Source organism: Mchenga conophoros, linkage group LG22 (assembly GCF_057382185.1).
Source record: "Mchenga conophoros isolate Kocher_MC1m ecotype Shallow Benthic linkage group LG22, M_conophoros_male_GT1.1, whole genome shotgun sequence".
In the NCBI taxonomy this organism is placed as follows: Eukaryota; Metazoa; Chordata; class Actinopteri; order Cichliformes; family Cichlidae; genus Mchenga; species Mchenga conophoros.
The window spans coordinates 11,364,650-11,388,495 of NC_140546.1; the positions used below are offsets into that span (position 1 = coordinate 11,364,650).

General features: G+C 41.0%; 1 protein-coding gene across 2 annotated transcripts in view; it reads left to right on the top strand.

Moving 5' to 3' along the window:
- Positions 1-14,832: 14,832 nt before the first annotated feature.
- nedd9 (neural precursor cell expressed, developmentally down-regulated 9) overlaps positions 14,833-23,846 on the top strand; it is a 39,328-nt gene continuing 30,314 nt past the window's right edge. The window contains exon 1 of one of the 2 annotated variants that reach the window (XM_085263445.1): positions 14,833-14,916. Coding sequence is in view for 1 of the 2 variants with exons in the window: in XM_085263444.1 (XP_085119570.1) it covers positions 18,812-18,823 (12 nt within the window). In the remaining variant the exon portion in view is untranslated. Of the gene's footprint in view, positions 14,917-18,417; positions 18,824-23,846 lie in introns of those variants that run through there. The other variant, XM_085263444.1, reaches the window with a different exon arrangement.

Sequence of the window (23,846 nt, forward strand, 5' to 3'; positions counted from 1 at the left end):
CAGATTAGAAGATCTTCAGCCAAAACAACTTTATATACAAGTTATTCAGATCGCAAAAAGTTTATTCTGTTCAACTGGGCGTAGCGTTTTCAGTGGGAGAAATGTTTCATCACTCATCCAAGTGACTTCTTCAGTCTCAGTTGACTGCAGGACGTGTCACCACTTAGCCTGGAAGAAGACTCAAACTGTCACCATCAGAAAACAGGAAATCAATTAGGATTTTATCCAGCAACTAGCAATCTTTGTAGTTCATCGTGGACTGAGAGGATGCTGACCAATGAAGGAACCTTTGCTCCAAAGTCAACACCTTCAAGTTTCACTCAAATTTGCGGCTGCACACATGGATATCCCAAATGCCTTCTGGAGAAATGTTTTATGGTGAGACGAGACAAAGATTGAGCTTTTTAGGCACAATGACAAGCGTTATATTTGGAGGATTAAAGATGTAGTTTTCAAGTGGACAATGGGATAGTACATTTTTAAGATGGGTCAATAAAGGAATTACAGCAATGTGCACATTAATAGACGGGACAACATTCAAATCCTTCGAGAATCTACAGAGACAATTTGGACTGGATAAATCAGATTTATTTAGGTATTTTCAATTAAGACATTTTTACAATACAGAAATTAGGAAGAAGTTCTTGAGAGAAGGAAGCCATGTAATAGAAATAATAATAGGTGCATATAAAAATCCTCCATCAAGAATTTTATCGAAATTATATAATGGCCTGCAAAATTTGAATAGGAATGAAACATTATATATCAAACAAAAGTGGGAATCTGAATTACATCTTGAGTTGTCAGAGGATGACTGGCGATCCGTATGTCTCACACAGCATAATTCCACCAGCTCTAGACGATGGAGAGAATATGGCTGGAAAAATGTGATTAGGTTCTTTATTACTCCTTATATCAAACGCAAGCAGCTGAAAACACCCCAACAATGCTGGAGATTATGTGGAGACTGGGACGCCAATCATTCTCATGTGTTTTGGAAGTGTAAAAATATCAAACCTTACTGGGAAAGCATTGCGGTAACAATGAAGAAAGTGCTGGGGTATGACGTGCTGTGTGAGGCACGAGTAATGTATTTTGGAATATGGGAAAATGTAAGAAAGGAGGACCATTATTTGTTTAAAATTATGTTGTTGTCATGCAAAAAGGTAATAACAAAAAACTGGCTGAAAAGTGACCCTTTAAAATTGGAAGAATGGACTGATGTAATCGAGGACATATATATATAATGGAGAAAATGACCTACACTTTGAGACTGAAATCTGACAAACACCGAAAACAGTGGACAAAATGGATAGCCTATAAGACTCACTCAGCCCCATAAGGCAGGGACCTCTCCTCGTTGGTTTTTTTTTTTTTCCCCTCTTCCACAGATTAGGTGTCCCTTTTTTTTAGTTTGTTTCTTTTGTGTTCTTTGTTCATATTTTTGTTTGCATGTACTATAAAATTGGAAAAAGTACAAAATAAAAAGTTTAAAAAAAAAGAATTAAAGATGTAGTTTTCAAACGTAAGAGCACAGCACCAACTGTTAAGCATGGTGGTGGCATTATACTTCGGGACTGTTTTGCTGCCAGTTGTACTGAACAATGAAGGACTACCTCCAAATTCTTCAACTTCATGTTAAATCAACAGCTGCATGTTTGAAACTCGGACACAACTGGGCGTTCCAGGGGGACAATGATCCCAAACACATATCAAAGCTGGTTTTGGAATGGATATTAAGCTTCTGGAATAGCCTTTCCCAAAGCCCTGACCTCAACTCTACTGAAAACATATGGGTTACATTTAAAAGCTAGGTCTTCATCAAGAAACCAACCAATTTAAATGAACTCTACTGATTTTACCAAGAACAGTGGTCAAGTATCTGGCAAAATCATCAGCGCATGAATACTTTTGACCCTGTGTGTATTAGTAGAAAGTCCAAAATAAATTCAGACATGCAAACCAAAATTGGGTTGACCTGAGCACCAGTTTAGGTCATTTCATCAATTAAGCAGCAACCATGGTAGGAAAAGGCTACATAGAAATGATCCATCCATCTATTTTCTTGACTGTGTATGAAGTCCAGGGTTCAGTTTGGGCAGTTTTTAGAATTCAGAGCCTATCCCAGATGCCATACAGAGAGGGCAGGGTAGACAATGGTCACATTTACACATAGAACCAATTTACAATCACCAGTTAGCCAAACTCCACACATGGAAACGCTCAAGAGTCAAAAGCAGGGCTTTTTTGCTGTAACATAACAGTGCTTTAATACGGTAGTAACCCCCAAAGTAGACTTGGTGCAACTCTCCACCCAGAACGAAGAGGCTGATTCTGTCCTGGCAGAGGGAGGTACTTTTGTGGAAGTGTGAGTCAGAAGATGACTTCTGGTGTTGGAAGGCTGGCAATTCACCATGATCTTGGATTACCACGGAGACCTGACTCACTGGATTTACATATAATATCCCAGCAATTTTTGCAGTAATTACAATTATTAGGAACATACTGGGAAGCAAATGTGAAGTCATAGTAGTTAAAATGATTTGTTTATCTGCTTTTCAGCTATTGTGGTCACACAAAAGGTAGTTTATAAATGTCATTATAAATTATGACATAACTGATGTGCCGGCAAACCAACTAATGTGAGTAAAACCACACTTTACCTGAACAGATTTGACTTATCATTACACTGAGCAAACCTATGATGGCTCAACAAAAAAACAATTGACCAATGAAGGGTTTAGTCACTGGGATTAAGAAAAGGGTTTGTCATCTTCAAGTATAGCTACCCCCCAGGGATAAGCAGAAGAGGATGAAAGCGTCACTAACGAGATCAGATGTTAAAAACTTCAATGATGAGTGATAAACCGATCTTTAAGAAGAGATTCTGAAAATGATACTAACATTTGTCTGCATTTTATTAGGAGAGAAGTAAAATAAATGTGTCTTTCTGAAAGGAAACTGTTAAAGTAGCGTAGTTTGGTGTTTAATGTTCTTAACGGGGTGCTAAGGATGCTAATTTCCAGCCTTTAAACTGCTAGTAACTGTAGGACAATGATAACAATCTAAAGCACCATATCTGTGTTAAAATGTACATCAGTAAAGGATGTAAGATTGGGAAACTCCATCCAGAAAGTGGTACAATACTATGAATGAACCATTGTTCTGCCTCTGTCCCTCATACATGAGGGTTTTGTTTTCAGGTAACTTTCTGTTTCCAGTGTTTTTGTTTCCAGGTGTTGGCACACATGGCTGACAACACAGCACTCCTACACATCAGGCTGACGAAATGTGTTTGTTTCCCTTTCATGTCTGAAGAAACGCTACACGGTTAATCCCTGTGATGTCCCTCATTTCACCGCGTCTCATCTGCACCCACAGCCAACACCAAACCCGGATACAAGCCAAATGCTAGCTTTACTTTTCAGCCACAGATCCTGGGCAGAGCTCCGTGTCCTGACAAGAGCAACCAGAAAGCAATCAGAGCAGTCAGACCCCGTTCTCCAGAGCCACAATTAGATTTGTAGCATTTTCGCTCCAGACTTTGTGTTGAGCAATCTTCCAGCCCAGACTACACCCTGCTATGAGTTCATTAAGAAACTACCCACACTACACCCATTCATCTCAGTCAGCGGGGTATGCAGGAAACCAGAACCCCATTTCCAAGCCATACCAGAGGCACACAAAGACCCCAGCACGGATGGCTTACATTGTATCACTGACTTTCCTTCCTGCTTATTCACATATTTGCTCAAGCCCCTTGGAATGATTGTGCTTTGTCTCAATACTGTTTTTGTAAGGTTTTGTTAAGAAAACATTAGCGTGCAGGTATGACCACGGGGGAGAAAAGCTGCATTGAACATTAGTCTTGGCTAAATAATGCAGGAAGGGGGAAAAAAAAAAAAGGTTGGCGTGTACAGTGCAGTCAGAAGAAGCTTAAAGTAGGGCACTTGGCAGAAAGCAGTTTATCTCTCAACAAAATGGTGAGTAAAAGGCCAGAGGAGGAGTCAAAGGTCAGGAATCACTCATAAAATCATAGTCATTTATGTTTTTATGCATATTTGTGGCTGCACTCTGGAGTATGTTAAAAGCTCCAGGCGCTGGCAGTCTTCCCCCTCCACCAACATGCTGAAGGGGGGGTCGGGGGTTTGGTGGCAGCGTTGCCTCGTTTAGATCCTTCAATTCCCAGAATTCCCACCCGCATCGCCCCTGCCCGCAGAGCACAAAAGGATGGATGGATCCTCTCCATAAATAACCAGCAGAGCAAAGCCAAAACCACTATGTTTTTCCCTCCATGCTTTGTTTCAAAGCCTCGAACTGAAAGTAGCCTCGGTCTCAATGTGCTGGATCCATCACACAGGCAGATAAATCTTTGGCACACATTTGAATAAAGGAGGAGCAGAAGTAAGGAATTTTAAAAATAGAGGAAGATAAAACCAAGAGACTGAACAGACTTGTCTGCACATGAGATTAAATACAAAAGATAATGTCAGATTGTTGAGATGTTTGCTCTGTATGAATAAGAATTGATTTAAAGCTTAATTTAGTGCTGAAAGGATTACCCAGACCGTCAATCAGGACTAATCCACTCAACATGTTTGATAATAAATTCACAGTTTTGGCTCTAGTTATCAAAGATTTGAAACATTTGTCTGAGTTACAGTGGGGCAAAAAAGTATTTAGTCAGCCACCGATTGTGCAAGTTCCCCCACCTAAAATGATGACAGAGGTCAGTAATTTGCACCAGAGGTACACTTCAACTGTGAGAGACAGAATGTGAAAAAAAAATCCATGAATCCACATGGTAGGATTTGTAAAGAATTTATTCGTAAATCAGGGTGGAAAATAAGTATTTGGTCAATAAGAAAAATACAACTCAATACTTTGTAACATAACCTTTGTTGGTAATAACAGAGGTCAAACGTTTACTATAGGTCTTTACCAGGTTTGCACACACAGTAGCTGGTATTTTGGCCCATTCCTCCATGCAGATCTTCTCGAGAGCAGTGATGTTTTGGGGCTGCCGCCGAGCAACACGGACTTTCAACTCCCGCCACAGATTTTCTATGGGGTTGAGGTCTGGAGACTGGCTAGGCCACTCCAGGACTTTCAAATGCTTCTTACGGAGCCACTCCTTTGTTGCCCGGGCGGTGTGTTCTGGATCATTGTCATGTTGGAAGACCCAGCCTCGTTTCATCTTCAAAGTTCTCACTGATGGAAGGAGGTTTTGGCTCAAAATCTCACGATACATGGCCCCATTCATTCTGTCCTTAACACGGATCAGTCGTCCTGTCCCCTTGGCAGAAAAACAGCCCCATAGCATGATGTTTCCACCCCCATGCTTCACAGTAGGTATGGTGTTCTTGGGATGCAACTCGGTATTCTTCTTCCTCCAAACACGACGAGTTGAGTTTATACCAAAAAGTTCTACTTTGGTTTCATCTGACCACATGACATTCTCCCAATCCTCTGCTGTATCATCCATGTGCTCTCTGGCAAACTTCAGACGGGCCTGGACATGCACTGGCTTCAGCAGCGGAACACGTCTGGCACTGCGGGATTTGATTCCCTGCCGTTGTAGTGTGTTACTGATGGTGACCTTTGTTACTCTGGTCGCAGCTCTCTGCAGGTCATTCACCAGGTCCCCCTGTGTGGTTCTGGGATCTTTGCTCACTGTTCTCATGATCATTTTGACCCCACGGGATGAGATCTTGCGTGGAGCCCCAGATCGAGGGAGATTATCAGTGGTCTTGTATGTCTTCCATTTTCTGATGATTGCTCCCACAGTTGATTTTTTCACACCAAGCTGCTTGCCTATTGTAGATTCACTCTTCCCAGTCTGGTGCAGGTCTACAATACTTTTCCTGGTGTCCTTCGAAAGCTCTTTGGTCTTGGCCATGGCGGAGTTTGGAGTCTGACTGTTTGAGGCTGTGGACAGGTGTCTTTTATACAGATGATGAGTTCAAACAGGTGCCATTCATACAGGTAACGAGTGGGGGACAGAAAAGCTTCTTACAGAGGACGTTACAGGTCTGTGAGAGCCAGAGATTTTCCTTGTTTGAGGTGACCAAATACTTATTTTCCACCCTAATTTACGAATAAATTCTTTACAAATCCTACCATGTGGATTCATGGATTTTTTTTTCACATTCTGTCTCTCACAGTTGAAGTGTACCTCTGGTGCAAATTACTGACCTCTGTCATCATTTTAGGTGGGGGAACTTGCACAATCGGTGGCTGACTAAATACTTTTTTGCTCCACTGTATATGAGTTAAACTGAGTATTTTGAGGTTTTACGGTCTCGAAATAATAACACTTACATCGCTTTGTGATCTAAAACATTCAAAAATCAGTATTTAGTGAATATATACAGATAAAATAGTAATGAAGAATGAAGAGTGGTGAAGAGGGAGCTGAGTGTAAAAGCGAAGCTCTCAATTTACTGGTCGATCTACGTCCCTGCCCTCACCTATGGCCATGAGCTGTGGGTAGTGACCGAAAGAACGAGATCGCAGATACAAGCGGTGGAAATGAGCTTCCTCCGAAGGGTGGCTGGTCTCTCCCTTAGAGATGGGGTGAGAAGTTCGGCCATCCGGGAGGGCCTCTGCTCCTCCACATCGAAAGAAGCCAGCTGAGGTGGTTCGGGCATCTGACAAGGATGCCTCCTGGGTGAGGTGTTCCGGGCATGTCCCACCGGGAGGAGGCCCCGGGGCAGACCCAGGACACGCTGGAGAGATTATATCTCTTGGCTGGCCTGGAACGCCTTGGTGTTCCCCCGGATAAGCTAGAGGAGGTGGCTGGGGAGAGGGAGGTCTGGGCTTCTCTGCTTAGGCTGCTGCCCCAGCGACCCGGCCCCAGATAAAGCGGAAGAAGATGGATGGATGGATGGATGGATAATTATTTTCTATTTGAGTGATATTTTTATTTCTTTATTGAGCCTTTGGAACAAATGGAGGGTGGGGCTATGTTTCTCACATTTATTTTCCTCTATCTTATCTTTTCTTTGGCATTATACTTTGTTTTTCTGCTTGTATTTTGTTGACTTATCAGGCACTCTAATAATTAAGAATGCTCTGGCTACATACCTACATATCTGTTGCAACAAAGACATTTCCTAACTTTGAGATATATAAAGCATATTTTTCTAGTTTCTTATTTTGATTAACATATAACAAAAACATGCTTACATGCTTTAATTCAGAGTACTAATGATTTTCTAATGATTAATATTATGCAAAAAATGGTCATTTTAGCTGCATACAGTGGTGTTTCATAGCACAATGTGAAATCGCCACAAAACGTCATCTGTGTTTGTGTCACATTTCTTCACGTCACTCAGCACAAGTTTAGATGTAATGTCTAGACTCTGGTGAACATAAAAATATAGCATCGTGTGTTTGTGTAGTTCACATCATGAAAGGGTTTATTTTCACTGAGTCTGCAATTTTTTCCTAAACCAACCCAAGTTGTTTTTAGTGCCTAAACCTGCCCAAGTAACATATCAAACATAATAATGTAATGAACATAATAATTTCACAAAAACTGGTTTCTAGATACACTAATAAATAGATTTGATGTTGTCACTATTTCACAAGCTGCTGTGATGACTGCAAAGCCTTATTAATGTTTTAAAAACAAATATCTCCTAAACGCCTTGTACTGATTTTATGCTGCTTTTCTTTCCTCGAACATCAAACCCAGCATCAGCAGGCTGAATTACAGTATTGATTAAAGAGAAATACAAAGCCTAGTTTCATCACACAAAGACCGATGAGCTCAAAAACACACAAACACTTTCATCATCTCAATCTCAGCTCAGAGTCTCATTTCACCCCCACACTGCTTCTGCTTTTAAGGCAGCCCGGGATTAGTGATTAAAGCTGTGTGTGCTCACACATCCACCATACAGTAAACACACATACAGGGCCACACACACCTCTACACCACTCTGCAATCAGACAGAGAGCACGGGAGGTCAATACACTCAGTCTGTCTCCTTGCCAACTAGAAGCCTTATCATACCTCCAACCAAGCAGGAAGGCATCTTGCAGCTCACGAGTGACAGTTAACACATTATCAGGCTTAATCTTCAAATCCCAGCCCAGACTTTAAATCCAAGACCAGGACACTCACACCTTTTCACTCTGACAAACCCCCCACAGTGCCTTATATTAACTCAGGTGCATCCATCAACACCAAACATGAAGCCTGTTCATTTTCGAATGGGATGTCATTATGTTTGGTCATGTTTTATTCATGCTAACACCTGGAGGAGCTAGAGGTGCTCTATCTTTAAAATTAATTAAAAAGTGTTCATTGATTAGTTTTAGTGTCTACCATTTATCCATTAAGCCATTAAGCTATTGGATTCATCTTCTCATTTATCACAATAGGCACTCAATTATCTAACCTCTTTTAGCTAACAAAAGTAGCCTTAGCTGCTCTTTTTAATAGTGTGTCCAGTTTCAGTATCAAGATTTGATCAGTGCTTGCAACTATATTTTGACTGTTCATCACATGCTTGTGAAAAATGTAATTTCGACAGTTTCTTTCACAGTACTTTCAGCTCGTACTTTAGCTAGCTAGAGTGCTAGCTAACTATGCTGCTTGCTAGCAGATCACTATTTTTAGCTGAGATTTCCACCAGTAATTTCACTGTTATAATTAAAGTATGATTTGCAGGGGTAAAAGAGGAATATGTAGACCAGAAAAGGTCTACATATTTTTCCCTCCACTAAATAATTTTTATTGCCAGTGAGGATAAAAATGTATCCCTACAGGTATGTATCGTGGCTGCTAACCGCTGCATCCTGCAGTTAGAAAGCCTTGATATAAAGGGGTCTCTGGAGAAATGTTTCACATTACACAGACAGTTTGTTGGCTTTGTAAAGGACAGGTCATCCACAGAGAAGCACTCCTAATCTGACTGTCTTTTCCTGGATCGTTCACAGTGAGAACGTACGGTCCAGAATGCTCTAAAACAGCGGTCCCCAACCTTTTTTGCGCCACGGACCGGTTTATGCCCGACAATATTTTCACGGACCGGCCTTTAAGGTGTCGTGGATAAATACAACAAAATAAAACTAGTACCGGTACCGAAAAAAAGAAGATTTATTCATAACACACGTGAAAAGACCCAGGAAAACCGAGTTAACGATAAAAACGATAACAAAATAACGCTGAAAACCGATAAAAATCCTGAAAACCATACATTTCACACCTGAGCCTCAACTCTCACGGCCCGGTACCAAACGACTCACGGACCGGTACCGGTCCGAGGCCCGGGGGTTGGGGACCGCTGCTCTAAAACACACTAATTTTCACATATTTATTGATTCATAACCTCTTCTTTTTCTTCTCGTAATGAATTTCATTATTTTTATTTAACCACATTGAAAAAGCAGTTGGTTCGTCTATCCATTACAATTCGCTCACACTTAAATTCTTGTATGTCACAGTGTCACTATACGAATAATGAATAAGATTATTGCCTCCATAATGTTTTACTTTCAATTTTCCATCTTTTTATACTTATTTTCAGATTTAAGGTAATAAAGAAAATACAAGCTTGTCACGTCAGACTGTGGTTGGTGTTCATTCTGAGAGCTTTGAGCCATTGCAATCACCTTTGTTTTGTTATGTATTCACTCCCTGCTTGGTTAGCTGCAGGAAAAGGTATTGGACTAGGTTAAACTACACCCTTCCACAATGAAAAATGCAAGTTAATGGTACCTAGGGCATTTAAATATCACACCAAGGGGCCTGAAATATGCGTCCAGTTGACAGTTGTCTCTTACTACTTGTGCGACCACTACATTGGGCCCCGGGCACCAAAGTTCCACTTTTGGATATTTCTAACATAACAGTTGCTTTGACAAAACAGCAGTATACCCTTTAGACACCATGAGAATAAACAGGCTCAACTGTGCAGTCTTTCTGAATAAAAGTACTGGTGTACACTTTCAAAGACCAACAAAAGCCTGTATTGTGATACAGAAGGGGTAGCGGTGGCAACAAATTTCCACCCAAGATACCAGTCTTTTGGACTGTTCGCTTTCATGCTCTGTTTAGCTAGACTTAGGCACCAAAACTACTTGGTTTGGTTTAGGAAAAAAATGATGGCCACAGTGAAAATACACCCTTTCACAACGACAACCACATGTGAGAACGCTTCGTTTTCTTGTTTAGTCGGGTGACGTGCACTTTTTCACATGACTTTGCCTGCATAGACTGGAATCTTTCTATTTTTCACACACTTCTAGACCTCTATAGGTCCACGACGGCACCTGGCATATCTGTGTGAATGACAATAACTGACAGTTAGACAAAAAGAGGTTGATATTGGAGGTGAATGCTCACATAAGGGACATTGTTCACAAGCTGAGGATCAGACTGTCTAACAACTTGTGTGCCTGCTGTAGATTGAGTGGCATACACTACATTGTCCAGACTTATTGCTCACTGGAGAGAATGATTGGAAGCAAGGCCTGAACCCAAGTCAATATCAAGCGTCTGACCTCGTCGTCCTCATATTTAGAGAGCAAAATGGGAAATTTTCAGCTCTTATTTCCACGGATAAACCTCTGCTGTGTGCAGGGATGTCTGTATGTCGCCTGAATTTTAAAACCGTTCCTGACACTGAAGCATTATCACACAGTAGCTGGTGACAGAATGATGAACAGTTGGCTCTGCAGCAGAATACAAGACCAATCCAGAGGCAAATTACTCACAAGGGAAGGTGTGCCCAGGCAATGTACAATGAATGAACAAGTGAGAGGGGTAAAAACAGAGTGAACATTGAACTTGGGGTATTAAAAGATGGCCTTGGCAACCAGTTAAGCGTAATTCACTTTCACAGTGAGCATTTACGTGTGCAGCCCAATCTCAGGCTACTGCAGACTTTTATGGCCTTGTTTTTCATCGACTACAGATCGGTTATATCACTGCCAAGCTGAAGGCCAAATAAAGCAAAGTATTTAGCCGCGTACAAGGAGCTATTCAGGTCATTGAAATACAACTGTGACAATCAGAAGTAAATGAGACCCTTCATGTTATTGAGGTTGGTCGAGCTGGAGCCTTGGAGCAGCTGCTAAAGGCTACAGACCTTTAATGCTGGTACTGTTACTTCTGATCTCAGTTTGATTCAACTAATGATGCAGAAGGAAATTAATCTACTGTAATGCTTGAGCTGTGTGGCGGAATACATTAAGCACAGCACAGAGTTTATATGAGCTTTTACGACTGACTACCTTGGAAAAGTGGTCAGACTAATGCCATGTAGGGATCACTGTGTCAGTTCTACCAGTATCCAGTTTAAGTGGGAAAATGGCTCCATGTGTGTTTTTTGTTTAGAAAATAAGTTCTTTCAAAAATAGAGTCAGACATGAAGATTCCATTCCCTCCATTTTTATTCTAGTCTGTAGAATAGCTTTGCATATCTTTGATGGTCCAAATACACATACAGATAGATAGATAGATTAGTTTTTCTTTATTTTTACTGCTTTCAGCATTGTAGATACATACTGAAGACATCATAGATATGAAGCAGGATATATGGAATTATGCAGCAAAGAAAAAATTATAAATTATATTTTGGTTTCCTGAAAGTAGCGACCTTTCGCTTTGTTGACAGCGTTGCAAACACTTGGCCTTCTCTCAATGAGCTTCATGATGTGGTCACCTTAAATGGTTTTCACTTCACAGATGTGCCTTTGCGGGGTGGAATATTTTTTGCCTTCTTAATGGGGTTGGGACCATCAGTTGTGTTGTAGGAAGTACTGTACACAGCTGACAGCCCTAATTGACAACTGTTAGAGTTCATATTATGACAAGAATCAATCAGCAAAGTAAAGAGAGACCTCTGTCTTTAACAAATAAAGCTCAGTCAGTCCGAAAAATTGTTACAACTTTGAGTGTGTACAAGTACAGTCGCAAAAACCATCAAGCGCAACGATGAAACTGGCTCAGATGATGACGACCAAAGGAAGATCGAGTGTCACCTCTGCTGTTTTTTGATTGGCTGCGCCTCACAAACAGGTGCTCCACTTATTTCATTTGGCACAGATTTGTACACTATACTTGATACCTCACACATCACATACTGTCACACACATCCCAAACATACTAAACCACAGATAATGTTTAGAAGAGCTCCGAGATAGGTGAGAAAAATCATATGTCTTCATGGTAACTCCTGAAAATATGTTACTGTTACTTCCACTTTCAACTGTCTGCTGCACACCTCTTCATACTTTTCACTGTTAGTGACGAATGTTTGTGGGTTTCTCAGTGTAACTGTATTTAAACAAGTGAAACCTTACTTCATCTTTGGTGTGAACGCACCATGATAACGCATACCTCTGCTTTACATTGCACCATATTTTATCAATTTCTTTTTTAAAGCTGACAGCCAGAAGCTTGCTTCGCTGTCACTTGAAGTCGCCCGATGTAATTTACGTTCTATGATTGAAAGATCCCTGCTAATCGCTTTCAGTGTGCATGTAGCTTAATAGCTACTGGTCCGAGTTTGTTTCTGTTGTGTTACATCTATTGTTAATGCACTGTGATGTCTATTCTTCCACTTTAAGGTTGTCTTACATTAAATCTAAGAGAAATGCTATTTCACCTTTACTATATATAGAAAGACTGACAATGAACACATGTCTTGAAGGTTGAATGATCTTCAGTATGAAAGCCAGGTCAGTTTGAGAGAGACGCTAATGTTTGAGGTCAATGCTAAAACTCAAGGATGTCCAAAACAAACTAATGGGCTTGAAATGTGATCCTGGCCTACAGTCCAAGGCTCAAGGACTCCACAGTCAGAATTACCGAGCTGGTTAAAGACAAGAAACAGTTGGTTACTTAAGGAAAGAAGCAATTAATTGTGGGTTACTCTTGTATTTCCTAAAGACAGAATTTCCAACCACCTTGATAGGCTTTGTGTTAGTGGGGAGAGAATTTCCACACGAAGTCCTGGGAATACAACTTTCAGTCTTTTCCTTTCCAAGGAGTTGTTGCATCCATCAGGCTGGCCTCAGGGTTCCTCCAACACTCTGGATTAGAGTGGCATCTCGAATCCCTGTGCTGGTTTTATTTCATGCAGGTTGCTGCTTTGTCTTGTCTGTCTGCAGGTAATACCTGCTTGACCCCACAGGACATAAAGTCTCTTTTATAAAGCTTTTAGTAGAGCTGCAGTGTCACCTCTATTGCTGAGAACCCTGTTTGATTTAAGAGAATGACTCTTTAAAGCGCATGTATTCAGAGTTTAAAAGACAAACGACAGAAAAGGATCAGCTAAGTAAGCGCACTCATATTTTTTCAGTAGTCTTCTTGTCTTGTGTGTTTTGTGCATTCCTTTGCTGCTCCTCGGACACGAGGCTGCCATAGGTCACAGGGACTGGGTGGAGGTGGTGTTGGTGGTGGGGACTCGCCTGTCTGAGCAACAAGGGTTGGTGGAGCATCTATAAATCTGCCTCAGCTAGTTTACGAGAGTTTGAGGGACGTTTTTTCACGGGGAGCAGTGAGGGGGCTATCTCAACCTGGCCTACACAGAAGAGCTTTTGTCAGGAACCACCAACACCTCCACCTCCTGCTCCCGTCCATCCACCCAAGCAGCAGTGAGCATAGCCCCCCACCCCCCATGATCTCTACTTCTGGCTGCTCTGCACTCTGATGAAACCTGGGGCCGTATCTGCAGGGGTGCTTATGTAACCAAAACATCACAGACACCTGGCGGAGATGAAAGGCGTCCGGCTCGTTTTTCACTCGCACTATTACTGGCTATTTCCGTGCTGAAATGTGCCGTAATAACACTCTGAGACCTCTGCAACTCCAGAGACGGGAGGCCCTTTCAGCTCTTGTAATACAGTAGGTGAGAGGCCACAAATACTGCAGCCATGGTGGCGGTTGTCATGGCGACTTGAGCCCTTGATGCCAGTGCAAATCTTCCCCTGGCTTCTCTGCTTAGATCCAAAAGCAGGATCCTGGGCTGCAACCAACGCTGAAGAGGATCATTTTTTTTCTCTTATTCACTCATTCCTGCCAATGAGCTGATGATGCATGTCGGGGTAGAGTAAAAGCCAGCTGAAATGGCACGCTCAGTCGAGACTGAAGACTAATGGACTCATTCAGTTCAGCCAAATGTTGTGCAAAGAGGATAAACAACCTTTTTGGCTTTTTTCTCTCTCTCTCTTTCAGGCTGCTTTCTTCCCGGCGCTGATATAAACAGATGGGAAAATGAGTTTTGTTTATCATAGGAAACAGGTGCTTGCATGCACATAATCACATGCCATACACAGAAGAATAGCCCCCCCGTGCCCACTTGTGGCTCGGAGAATGGGCTCCAGCTGGGCATGGTGTATGTTTCACAAACGAGTGTTTTGAGCGCCCTTACAGGAGCCATTCATCTGAGGATATGACTGTTCACGGGGGACAATGAGAGCCGATAGGGTCCCTGTGATTGTGATAAATGAGCTGACACAAATTAGAGCATGAGATGCAGGCTAATTACAGGAGATTTCAGCCCCTTTAAAGTAATAGCACACAGGCCCACAGAAGGCAGCCCACTGCAACAGACAGACCTCCACGAGCCCTGCTGTCATAGCGAGGGGGCTTTTTTCCTGTGTGGTGTGTGTGTTTGCGTGTGTGTGGTGTGTGAGGTCATGAGATGCACATTTTGAGCGCATGCGAGCATAGGTGTGAGAAAAGAGAGGAAGGCTTTCCTGCTTGTTTGTCAGCTTGTCAGATATTGGGTGTTTTTTCTCACCTCCGTTACATTGGAGCTCACATTAAAGAAGTGACATCGCAACTTTCACCCACTTCGTCTTTCCTTCGTTTGGGGTAAGCACAAAAGTTAACCTTAAAATAATGTAAATTGACCTTTTTTCTGGCCTGTGAGGACAATAAATTGCATTTTGGTGAGTTTTAAAATATATTTTTATGGTATCTGAGTATTCTGAGTTGCGATAGTTTTATAGGGAGCCAATTTCATGCATACAGAGACTTTTTCAGACTTTAGCAATGTTTTACTTTTCATATAAACCTTTTGTGACTTACAGAAACATATATGGTAAGAGCTGCTGGATCATACTGCTGTATGCACTGATCAGTTTATTTAATTCTTCCATTAAGGTGCTTTATTGTGTTTACAGTCAAAAATAATCAGTCATTGTTTTCAAACTGTACGAAACTCTTTTTGAGATCATTCAGTCATGACTGAATCTGAAAACTGTCTCCTGTCTGTCACTGCATAGCTAAATCATTCCTACATACGTTTGCACTTGTGAACAGCCGTGGCAAAAGCTATTCTTTTTTCTGTTTATCTATTTAACAGAAAGATGAAAGTGTTAAGAAGCAGTTTTATTAGGTGTTGCCATTCTGAATTTACAGTAACATCAAAGCACAGGGGAAAATGTTGCATAGTCGCAGTTTCCTGACACCCTTCTGTTGTCACCATTTCTAAGAATAACAACCAGCACATTTTCTTCTTGCTGAACTTACAAACGTGTATCAGCGGGATTGTGCCACATGTTAACTACAATAGAGAAAATGTTTTTAAGCTGGATGTATCTCCAATTTTTTAAATTTACTTACATTTATAGAGTGCAGGCAGGGTGGGGCAGGTGGAGACGAGTGTCAATGGTGATTTGTGTCAGAAAGATGGCCGCAAAAGTGATAGAGAAGATGTCTATGATGTCTAGAAGTGGCAGAGTTGAAGATGTTGAAATTCTTATTGAGAGTGACCAGGATGGACAGGATTAGAAATGAGTACACAGTACACGGTTACAGCTCAGGCAGATGATCCACCGTGCTGATAACTGCTTGACAAGTTCAGGGTTGTGGAATAGCTAGTCTATCCCAGCTGTCACAGAGCAATAGGCTCTAGCTTTCCCATGACAAATTAAGAGTGAGTCATAGGTTTGACACAGAAACGTAGACAGCCATTCACACCTACACCCCATTTAGAATCACTAGTAACCAAAGCACCCACAGCAGGGCCCCAAACAATCTGCAGATTCAAAACCAGAACCTTCCTCTTGTGGGATAACACAAGCCACCCTTTTCTTCTTTCGTTCTTAAAACTTTAAGGGTTAGCTAAGCGGATATAGTGGTCATCAAATCCATCCAAATTACATGGTTGATTAAAATAATCAAATTACAGCATTTACATTTATGTTAGACTACTTTTAATTAACTGCTTTAGCCTACTTACAATGAAAATGAAAAAAAATCTTGTTCATGACCATTGTAGTATATTAACACTATTGGAAGTAAAAATAACTTGAACTCCAATTTTGAAAACACAACTTTTCTTTTTTTTTTAAAATAAAGCTCTGACTTGTATTATGAGTCCGTGGTCTGGGAGAGAGTCTGTAACTCTCTGTCTGCAAAATACAGTATATAATGACCAGTGTTGGGCAATTAATTAGTTACTTCTTCAAAAAAGCAACTGAGTTATGCAAACAAAGTTTTTTGCAGCCGTTTACCTAAAAATGCAGCCAAGGCATTTTTTAAATAAACATTTAAAACTATTTACAGAACAATCAGCTGTTCTGCATCAAATCTGATGCCACACAAATTATTTGTGCCACTCCAAAAAATCATTTCTGTCCACTATGAAATAAAGGAGAACAACAGCCTCATACCTGCAGGCAGTGTTGGTCAAGTTACTTGAAAAAAGTAATAAGTAACTAATTACTGATTACTTCCCGCCAAAAGTAATCCCATTACTTTACTGGTTACTTATTTTCAAAAGTAATTAATTACTTAGTTACTTTTTAAAAACACGATTTACAACTGAATAGGTGATAAAGCAATAGATCTTTCAGCCCAATTCTACTTTTTCTGCATAATCCATCATACAAAATGTAATCAAATGGAAAAGTCTCTTTTTAAAACTTGTTTTATTAGTTTTAATCTTTTAACTTTATGCATCAAGCAAACATTAAATTATATGCAACATTCTCTGACTGGAAGAAATTTGTTTAATATTTAAACCTATTTTCTGCACATTCCAGCACATAAAATAAAATATTTTTTTGGTGTTTACACTCAGTCTTTCAAATAGATGCAAGTAAAACACAGCAGAAAATAAATAAAGTCAAAGACTAGCGGTCCTGTTGCTCTATTTTCACCTGTAAAGTAGGGTAGGCGGAGGTTTACCCTGGTGCAGGTGTGCTGCAGCGGTCAGTGGAAGAATCTGCGAGATTCTCTGTGAATTTCCCATTACGTTGTAGCGCACTCGGTGCTTGCTTGGAAGTTTAGGGTTTTTTTTCGCTCTCCCCACTCCATATATTATCCATTGGTGATCTGCACACAGCTGTTGTCACAAACTTCGCACTCGCTTAGGTCACTGTCATGAGACATTCTCGCAAAAAACTCACGGTTTTAGTAACGCAGTAACGCAGCGTTCCTACGGGAATGTAACGGTAATCTGATTACCATTTTTGCAATAGTAATCCCTTACTTTACTCGTTACTTGACAAAAGTAATCGGAGATGGGCAGTAATGCGTTACTTGTAATGAACTTGATTTAGTTCTTTTGTCTCCTGCTCAAGCTGTGGTTTGCAGTACGATGTTGAATTTAACACTAAAAAGAGTGTAATAATGAGTGCCTCATGTAAAGAGGACTGGTAGCAAACTATTTACTGATTCTGTTTGGGAGGTAAAGTTTTAAATGTAGTGACTTTAAGTTAGTTATTTAACTCATGTCATCAGAAATGATGGCCAATGTTGTAAACTTTATGCACAAACAAATATGCTAGTCTGTAATTTCTACAGGTGCACAGATTATGTTAAAATAACTCTTTTTTTAGAGACTGTTGTACTGTACTTTATGCACTTACAGTACACCATAACAAAGCGTCAGGTAGCATATAATTACTTAGGCTTCCTTGATGGGACAAGTGCAAGACAAATGTTGGTGACTGGTAATGTTTCATATGTAAATGTATGTGTTCATTAATTGATTCAGAAAAGCTGGTCACAGTGATTTTAGCTGTACCGTCTTTTAGTGATACGAGAAACTTAAATATAGATGTTATACATTATATATGATATCATAGATATTTCTCGTTCGTCTGGACAATTGTCTGTTCACACTGTAACTTATAACGATTGCATTTTTGTGGTGTCTTTTATTAACTTTTATTAAAAAAAATAAAGATCACTTTATATCAGTTGTAAATGTGCAGAATAAATGGAGAAAAATAAAAAAATAAAGCCTTTTTAATGATATTTTGTTTTACGCCTGGCATTAAGTTATGCTACAATTAACATTTCTATACCCTGAAAAACCGACAGAAAGTTGAGAGAATAATTTTTTTCTTCATATTCTACTGTTTATTATTATTTTTATATAATATTTTTAGATTTTTAGAATTCTTGTTTTAATTCAATTTTTTAATTTTTTTTTTTGGCAATTTAATTTTTAAAATATTTTCTTTCTACTCTATTTTTTTCCTTTATTTTATTTTGATACGACGATGACGTCGCAGATTTCTAGCAGACCGTAAGCGGGCGTGGTTAGAGGGTTTTAGTTGGGCCAATCAGGAGCGCCTAATGTTAATGAGCTGCAGGAGTCGGTGTGGTGAGCGGTTCTCCGGAGTAGAGGAGTAGAAAGCGGCGGACTGGAGTCAGCTAGATCATTGCGTGTTTCTCTGCATATGAATCTCTGGATGGCTGGTTAACCGCACAGGAAGAAGAAGAAGAAAAACTCTTAATAGTGCCTCCGGTTATTCCGACGTGCCGCTGTGTGTCGCGGTAAAGCGGATATTTCTCACTTTAACTGGAGTCAGAAAGAGAAGCGGCAAGATGAAATACAAAGTAAGTGAAGCGCCGCGGGCTGGATTTGATGCTACATCTCAGTTTTTTGTGTTATTAAGGCTGGATATTTGTTGTGTTGTTTAACCTGGATAATGACAACAAATCGTGATGCTGTCGGAGATTTCTTTTTGAGTCGACGTGAATGTGAAATGTTAACGCTTCTGTATTCGTGGCGGTAATCACAACTTATTTCAGTGAATACATCCGGGTTGCTTTTTTCTTATGAACTGGTTAAAAAAAGAAGGGGAAACTGCACTAATGACTTGCTGAAACGTGCCTTTTTTGTTTCTGCTTGATGTGTGTGTGTGTGTGTGTGTGTGTGTGTGTGTGTGTGTGTGTGTGTGTGTGTGTAAATGTGCTGCACAAGTCAGTATGCGTCACTTTAAATCTGCAGGTTACGTTTTCCATCACAGGGGCGTAAAGGGAATTAAAATGAAAACAACTTTGAGGCCCCCTCCTTGGACTCACCACAACATTAGATTAGACAATGTCAGAAAATTGTATTTTTTTTGAAGTCTAAAACCTGAAGATATCAGGTTATGACAAAGAAATTTGTGACAAATACACATTATAGGAGGTGTAATTAGCAAATACTTAGAGATATTGTTTAAAATGTTTTAAAAAATGAGTATTGGGTTATGAAAGTGGTTGTAAAAAAAAAATAGATAAAAAAATATATATCTTTAGAGAAGATTCATGGTAGTGGATGTGGAGTGACATTACATTGTTGTTTGGCTTGGCTCCTTGGAGATCAAAATGCTCAGCTAACTGCAGGTCATTTCCACAACAGCTGAAAGCCCCCCCCCCCCCCTCAGAGATATTTAGTTTAGTGCTATAAATCTGTGATTATTATCCTGTTTTTGATGCTGTGGATATTTTATGGTAGTGGGTTTTCTTTTGTGAGTAAAGCTCGCTGTAATGTGGTTTAGGATGCTGTAAAATCAGACCAGCTCTCAAACAGACAGAAAAGACTGTTGTTAATGCTGTCAAATGCAGTTACTGGGATTAAAAGGGAAAGTCACCTCTGCATCATCGGCTACAACCACAGGTCTTTACATCAGGGTGTAGACAATTGGAGGCTTCGACAGTGATGGATGGAACAGCTGGATGTCACTTCATCAGGAGGAAGCTTTGAATTTACTCTGGATGTGATTGCATTTTAGCACTTTTCCTTTGCTTCATGTTCTTGGGTCTGAGGTCTTCCTTGCCCCGTTAAAGGGGCAATAGTCTTTTGTGAGGGTTTTGGGGGTTTTGAGGGCACTTGATTCAGTTTTCACTGGCTGTTTTCTGATGTGTGAAGTAGCTGTTTGCCTCGGTGTTGGCTGGGATTCTCTCTGCTATGAGGTTTGGCTTTTTTTCTTCAGTCTTCTGGTCACTCTTCAGCAGATTTGTGACTGGAGGGCGTGCTCGCTGCATATGTGCGTCATGCTCACTGACTCATTGTCCTGTCAAGTACACAGTTCACAGAGCCAAGGGTGATAGTTTGGGTGTGAGGCCAGAGGAGGATTTGAAAGTGGGGAAATAACTTCGAGCATGTCTCCACGGTCACTGTATTCACCCTGAACAATGAGACTGATCAGTGCATGCTCATAAATATGATAAACACCACCGTTTCAGGCCATTATCAGCCTGTAGGGAGGATATCTGTGCAGTATACACACTCCGCTCTCTGACGTCTGACTCCTTTGTTTGTCACATTCAGAAGATAGCCAGAGCACAGAGATCATGTAGACAGCGCTCTTTGTTTACAATAAACATATCCACGTTATGCAAGGCTGTGGCAGAGGAAAGGAGGGTGGGAAATCAGCCCAAGGCTCCGGTTAGGTGACACATTTCACGTCACTACTGCGATTATCTAGTTTCAGCCGGTCACAGCTCTACTGCATCACATCCCGACAGCCACTCGATATTTACAGCTATATTAAGAGCGTCCCTGTCCTCGCAGAGTGGTAGTGTTTCAACACATGCTTAACAAGCGAGGCCGACCCCTCCCCCTCATGTGGTTCACGTGACCTGAGGTGAGGCGCCGCGATCTGATCAGACGCCTCTAGAGATAGTTTCCAACAGGTGTTCAGGTGTGAAACGGGGTGCCTTTTTCCATAGGTCACCAAATGTGTGTAATCCCCATGATGAACCTCACAGAGGCGGAGCTCTTCCAGGGAAATGGAGGACAAAGAAAGATGAGACATAAATTAGTATGAAGGGGACCTATTTTGCTTTTTCCTTATTTTCTGTCTTGTCACTGTTACAGAGGCGGATGGTTATATTTTTAGTTTCACTTAATGAGGTCTGTGTTTAGTGAGTAATCCCTGTGAGCCAAAAGTTCGGGCTCTAAACGCTCAGATTCAGACAGTTTTTTTCTACCTTTGGGTCTGAGTGATGTCATAGAGCGGAGATATTCCTCTTACAGCCATCACAGTCACACAGCTATGGTTCTTAGTTCATAAAGCCCCACCCACCTACAGTTTGAGCCCTCTGTTCGTGAATGGCAGCCAGTCAGAACAAAGTTGGCCTCAAGGGGGAGGAGCTAAAACGGCTCGTTTCAGACTGAGCAAAGCTGTTCTGTAGAGTTCAAGAACAAAATATGGAGATAGAGAGGATTATGAGAGATTCAATTTGCTTATTGGCTTGGAGATACTTCACATACCATAGTATAACGACTGGAAACAGGAGGAAACTGCCAGCCAGGCTCTGTCCAGTGCTAACAAACTGCAACAGTAATGCTAAAGCTCCATAATTAACCTGCTGCTTTTGTGATAACAGGTAAAAACGATCAACTCCTTTAATTCTTTTGAGTTAAAGCTCTCGATATGATGCCTTAAATGAAGGATGTCCCTGCTGGAAGTTGGACTTGGACGTGGAGAATGTACTTGCCCAGAACTGTCCTTTTAAAGGGTCGTGACACAGTTTTAAACACCCAGGTCTCATTCCTTTGTAGCTGATGTAACCGTTGTAGAAATAGCTCCACAACCAGAGTGAAGAGTGATTAGATGAAGCCAAACTCTGGCCCAAAATGTGCTTTTCAAAGTGTTTGTATTTTTTTTAATGGGTTCAGGTTCTAGGCAGTCAGCCAGCACTGAAGGGAACTGGAGGAGAGAGCATAGCAGACATTGTTCTAAGAGTGAGGAGGAGGATCTGTGGTGCTGAAGGGGCCTGCAGAAAATGAAAAGGAGAGGAAGTTGCGGGAAGAACGAGAGGGCAAACAGAGTTGGCTGTATAGTGGGGGTCGAGCCGTTGGGGTGGGGTTGATGGGAGTCGGGGAGGTCGAGGAGCGCCCCGTGAGAATGAGTGCATTCCAGGCGATCGTGCATGGGAAGGTTGTTCAGAGGATGCACATGATTGTTTCAAGGTGGCCCTTCACATTGATAATGAGCCTTACAGCAGGGGTTCTTTTCTTTTCTCAGCTTGTTTGCTTACGCAGGGGGTGGCATTGTGTAGTCCTTCCAGAAAGAGACATTTGTATTCTTCTGAAAGAAATTCCTTGAGAGGAACCCAGTGCCCTTTTCAAGAGAACTCTGCAAGTTATATGCACTTAAGCATTATTTCACATTGCTTTTTCCCATCTTAACTTCAAAGCATTTATTATTCTGTGCCTGCTCAGATGTCTGAACAGTGACATGTAGCTTTTGTAGCCCATGTGTGTCAGCGATTTCCTGTCCCTTTCCCCAACTTTGCTCCTGTGTAAGATTTTCAGATAGTGCAAAGAGCTACTCCCCCAATGTCAATGAATAGCGACCCCCCAACCTCCCCTCTCTGCGCCCTCGCACCGTGAGCCAGCCATTAACATTTGAAAACAGCCAGCGGGGAGACAGACTACAATGTGGACTCGTTTTAGAAACAGACTCGCCAACAATGCAAAGAACCATTTCCACGGTTGAGCTCCTCCTTCCTTCCCTCAAGGAATGCCAGCTATTTCACAGGGTCATCCTTCAAGATCTAGTGGGCTCCCGTCAAGTTGGTTCGACTGCACGGAGAGTCTGTTTAATAGCTGAGCTGACCTGTGTGCGCTCTGGATATGTGTAGGGTAGAAGCAAAGGTCCTCTAGCAGGCCGACAGCATCGTAGTTTTAAAGCATGTGAGATTGCATTAGTCTTCTTTGTCATGTGGCGAAGCTGAGCAGTGTGTAGACAGTCGTTTGGGGGAAAAGCAATTATAAGAAGCTGCTGTATACAGGTAAAAAAAAAAGAATACTAAACATTGCTAAAGGTTTTAAATAAAGAGGTCAAAGTGTATATAAATTACATGAATTCAGAGTACTCTAAACAACCCATTTGAGGCTTTTATTCGCTGTCCCCCCCCCCCCCCCCCCCCTCTGTATGATGGAGGATGATATGTCCAGTACAGCCATCTAAGGTAAATTTAACTGTTTGTGAGTGCAGAAGCCCCACTCGAGGGGCAGCCAATCAGAACTTTGTTATAACTTAGTTCACCCAATGTCTGTTCTAGACAGTGGGTGAACTAAGGGGCTACCCCATGGTGGAGTCTAAGATCATTATTATTTTTTTATGCATGAATCATGTTGTTGAAATAAACCTAGTAAGTCCTCTTAAACCACTTCCTTCATCCTTTTAAACAGTTACTCATTCATTTCCACACACATCATTTTCAACGCTTTCCCTTGAGCAACGTCCACAGAGACGTGGACGCGGACGAAGAAAAGCAGAATCAAAGATTCGTACACAAGATTCGTCTATGAAAGTTGGTATAAAATGCAAAGACGGCTCATTTTGGGAAAACAATCTGAAGTTTACGATCGATAAGCAAGATAACTTGACATATTCATATGTCATTAAACTTCTTTTTATCAGTTAGGAAAGTTGATATTTATTAATGAAAATATTCCTTATATTGCCTTTTTGGATTTTTTTTCCCATTTGTTGGCCAAAACAACCCATAGCTGTTGGTTATTGAATCTATTTGACATTTCATACACCAAATTATCCATTCAAAAAAAAAAAAAAAAAAAAAAAAAAAAAAATATATATATATATATATATATATATATATAACACCCAGCACGCCC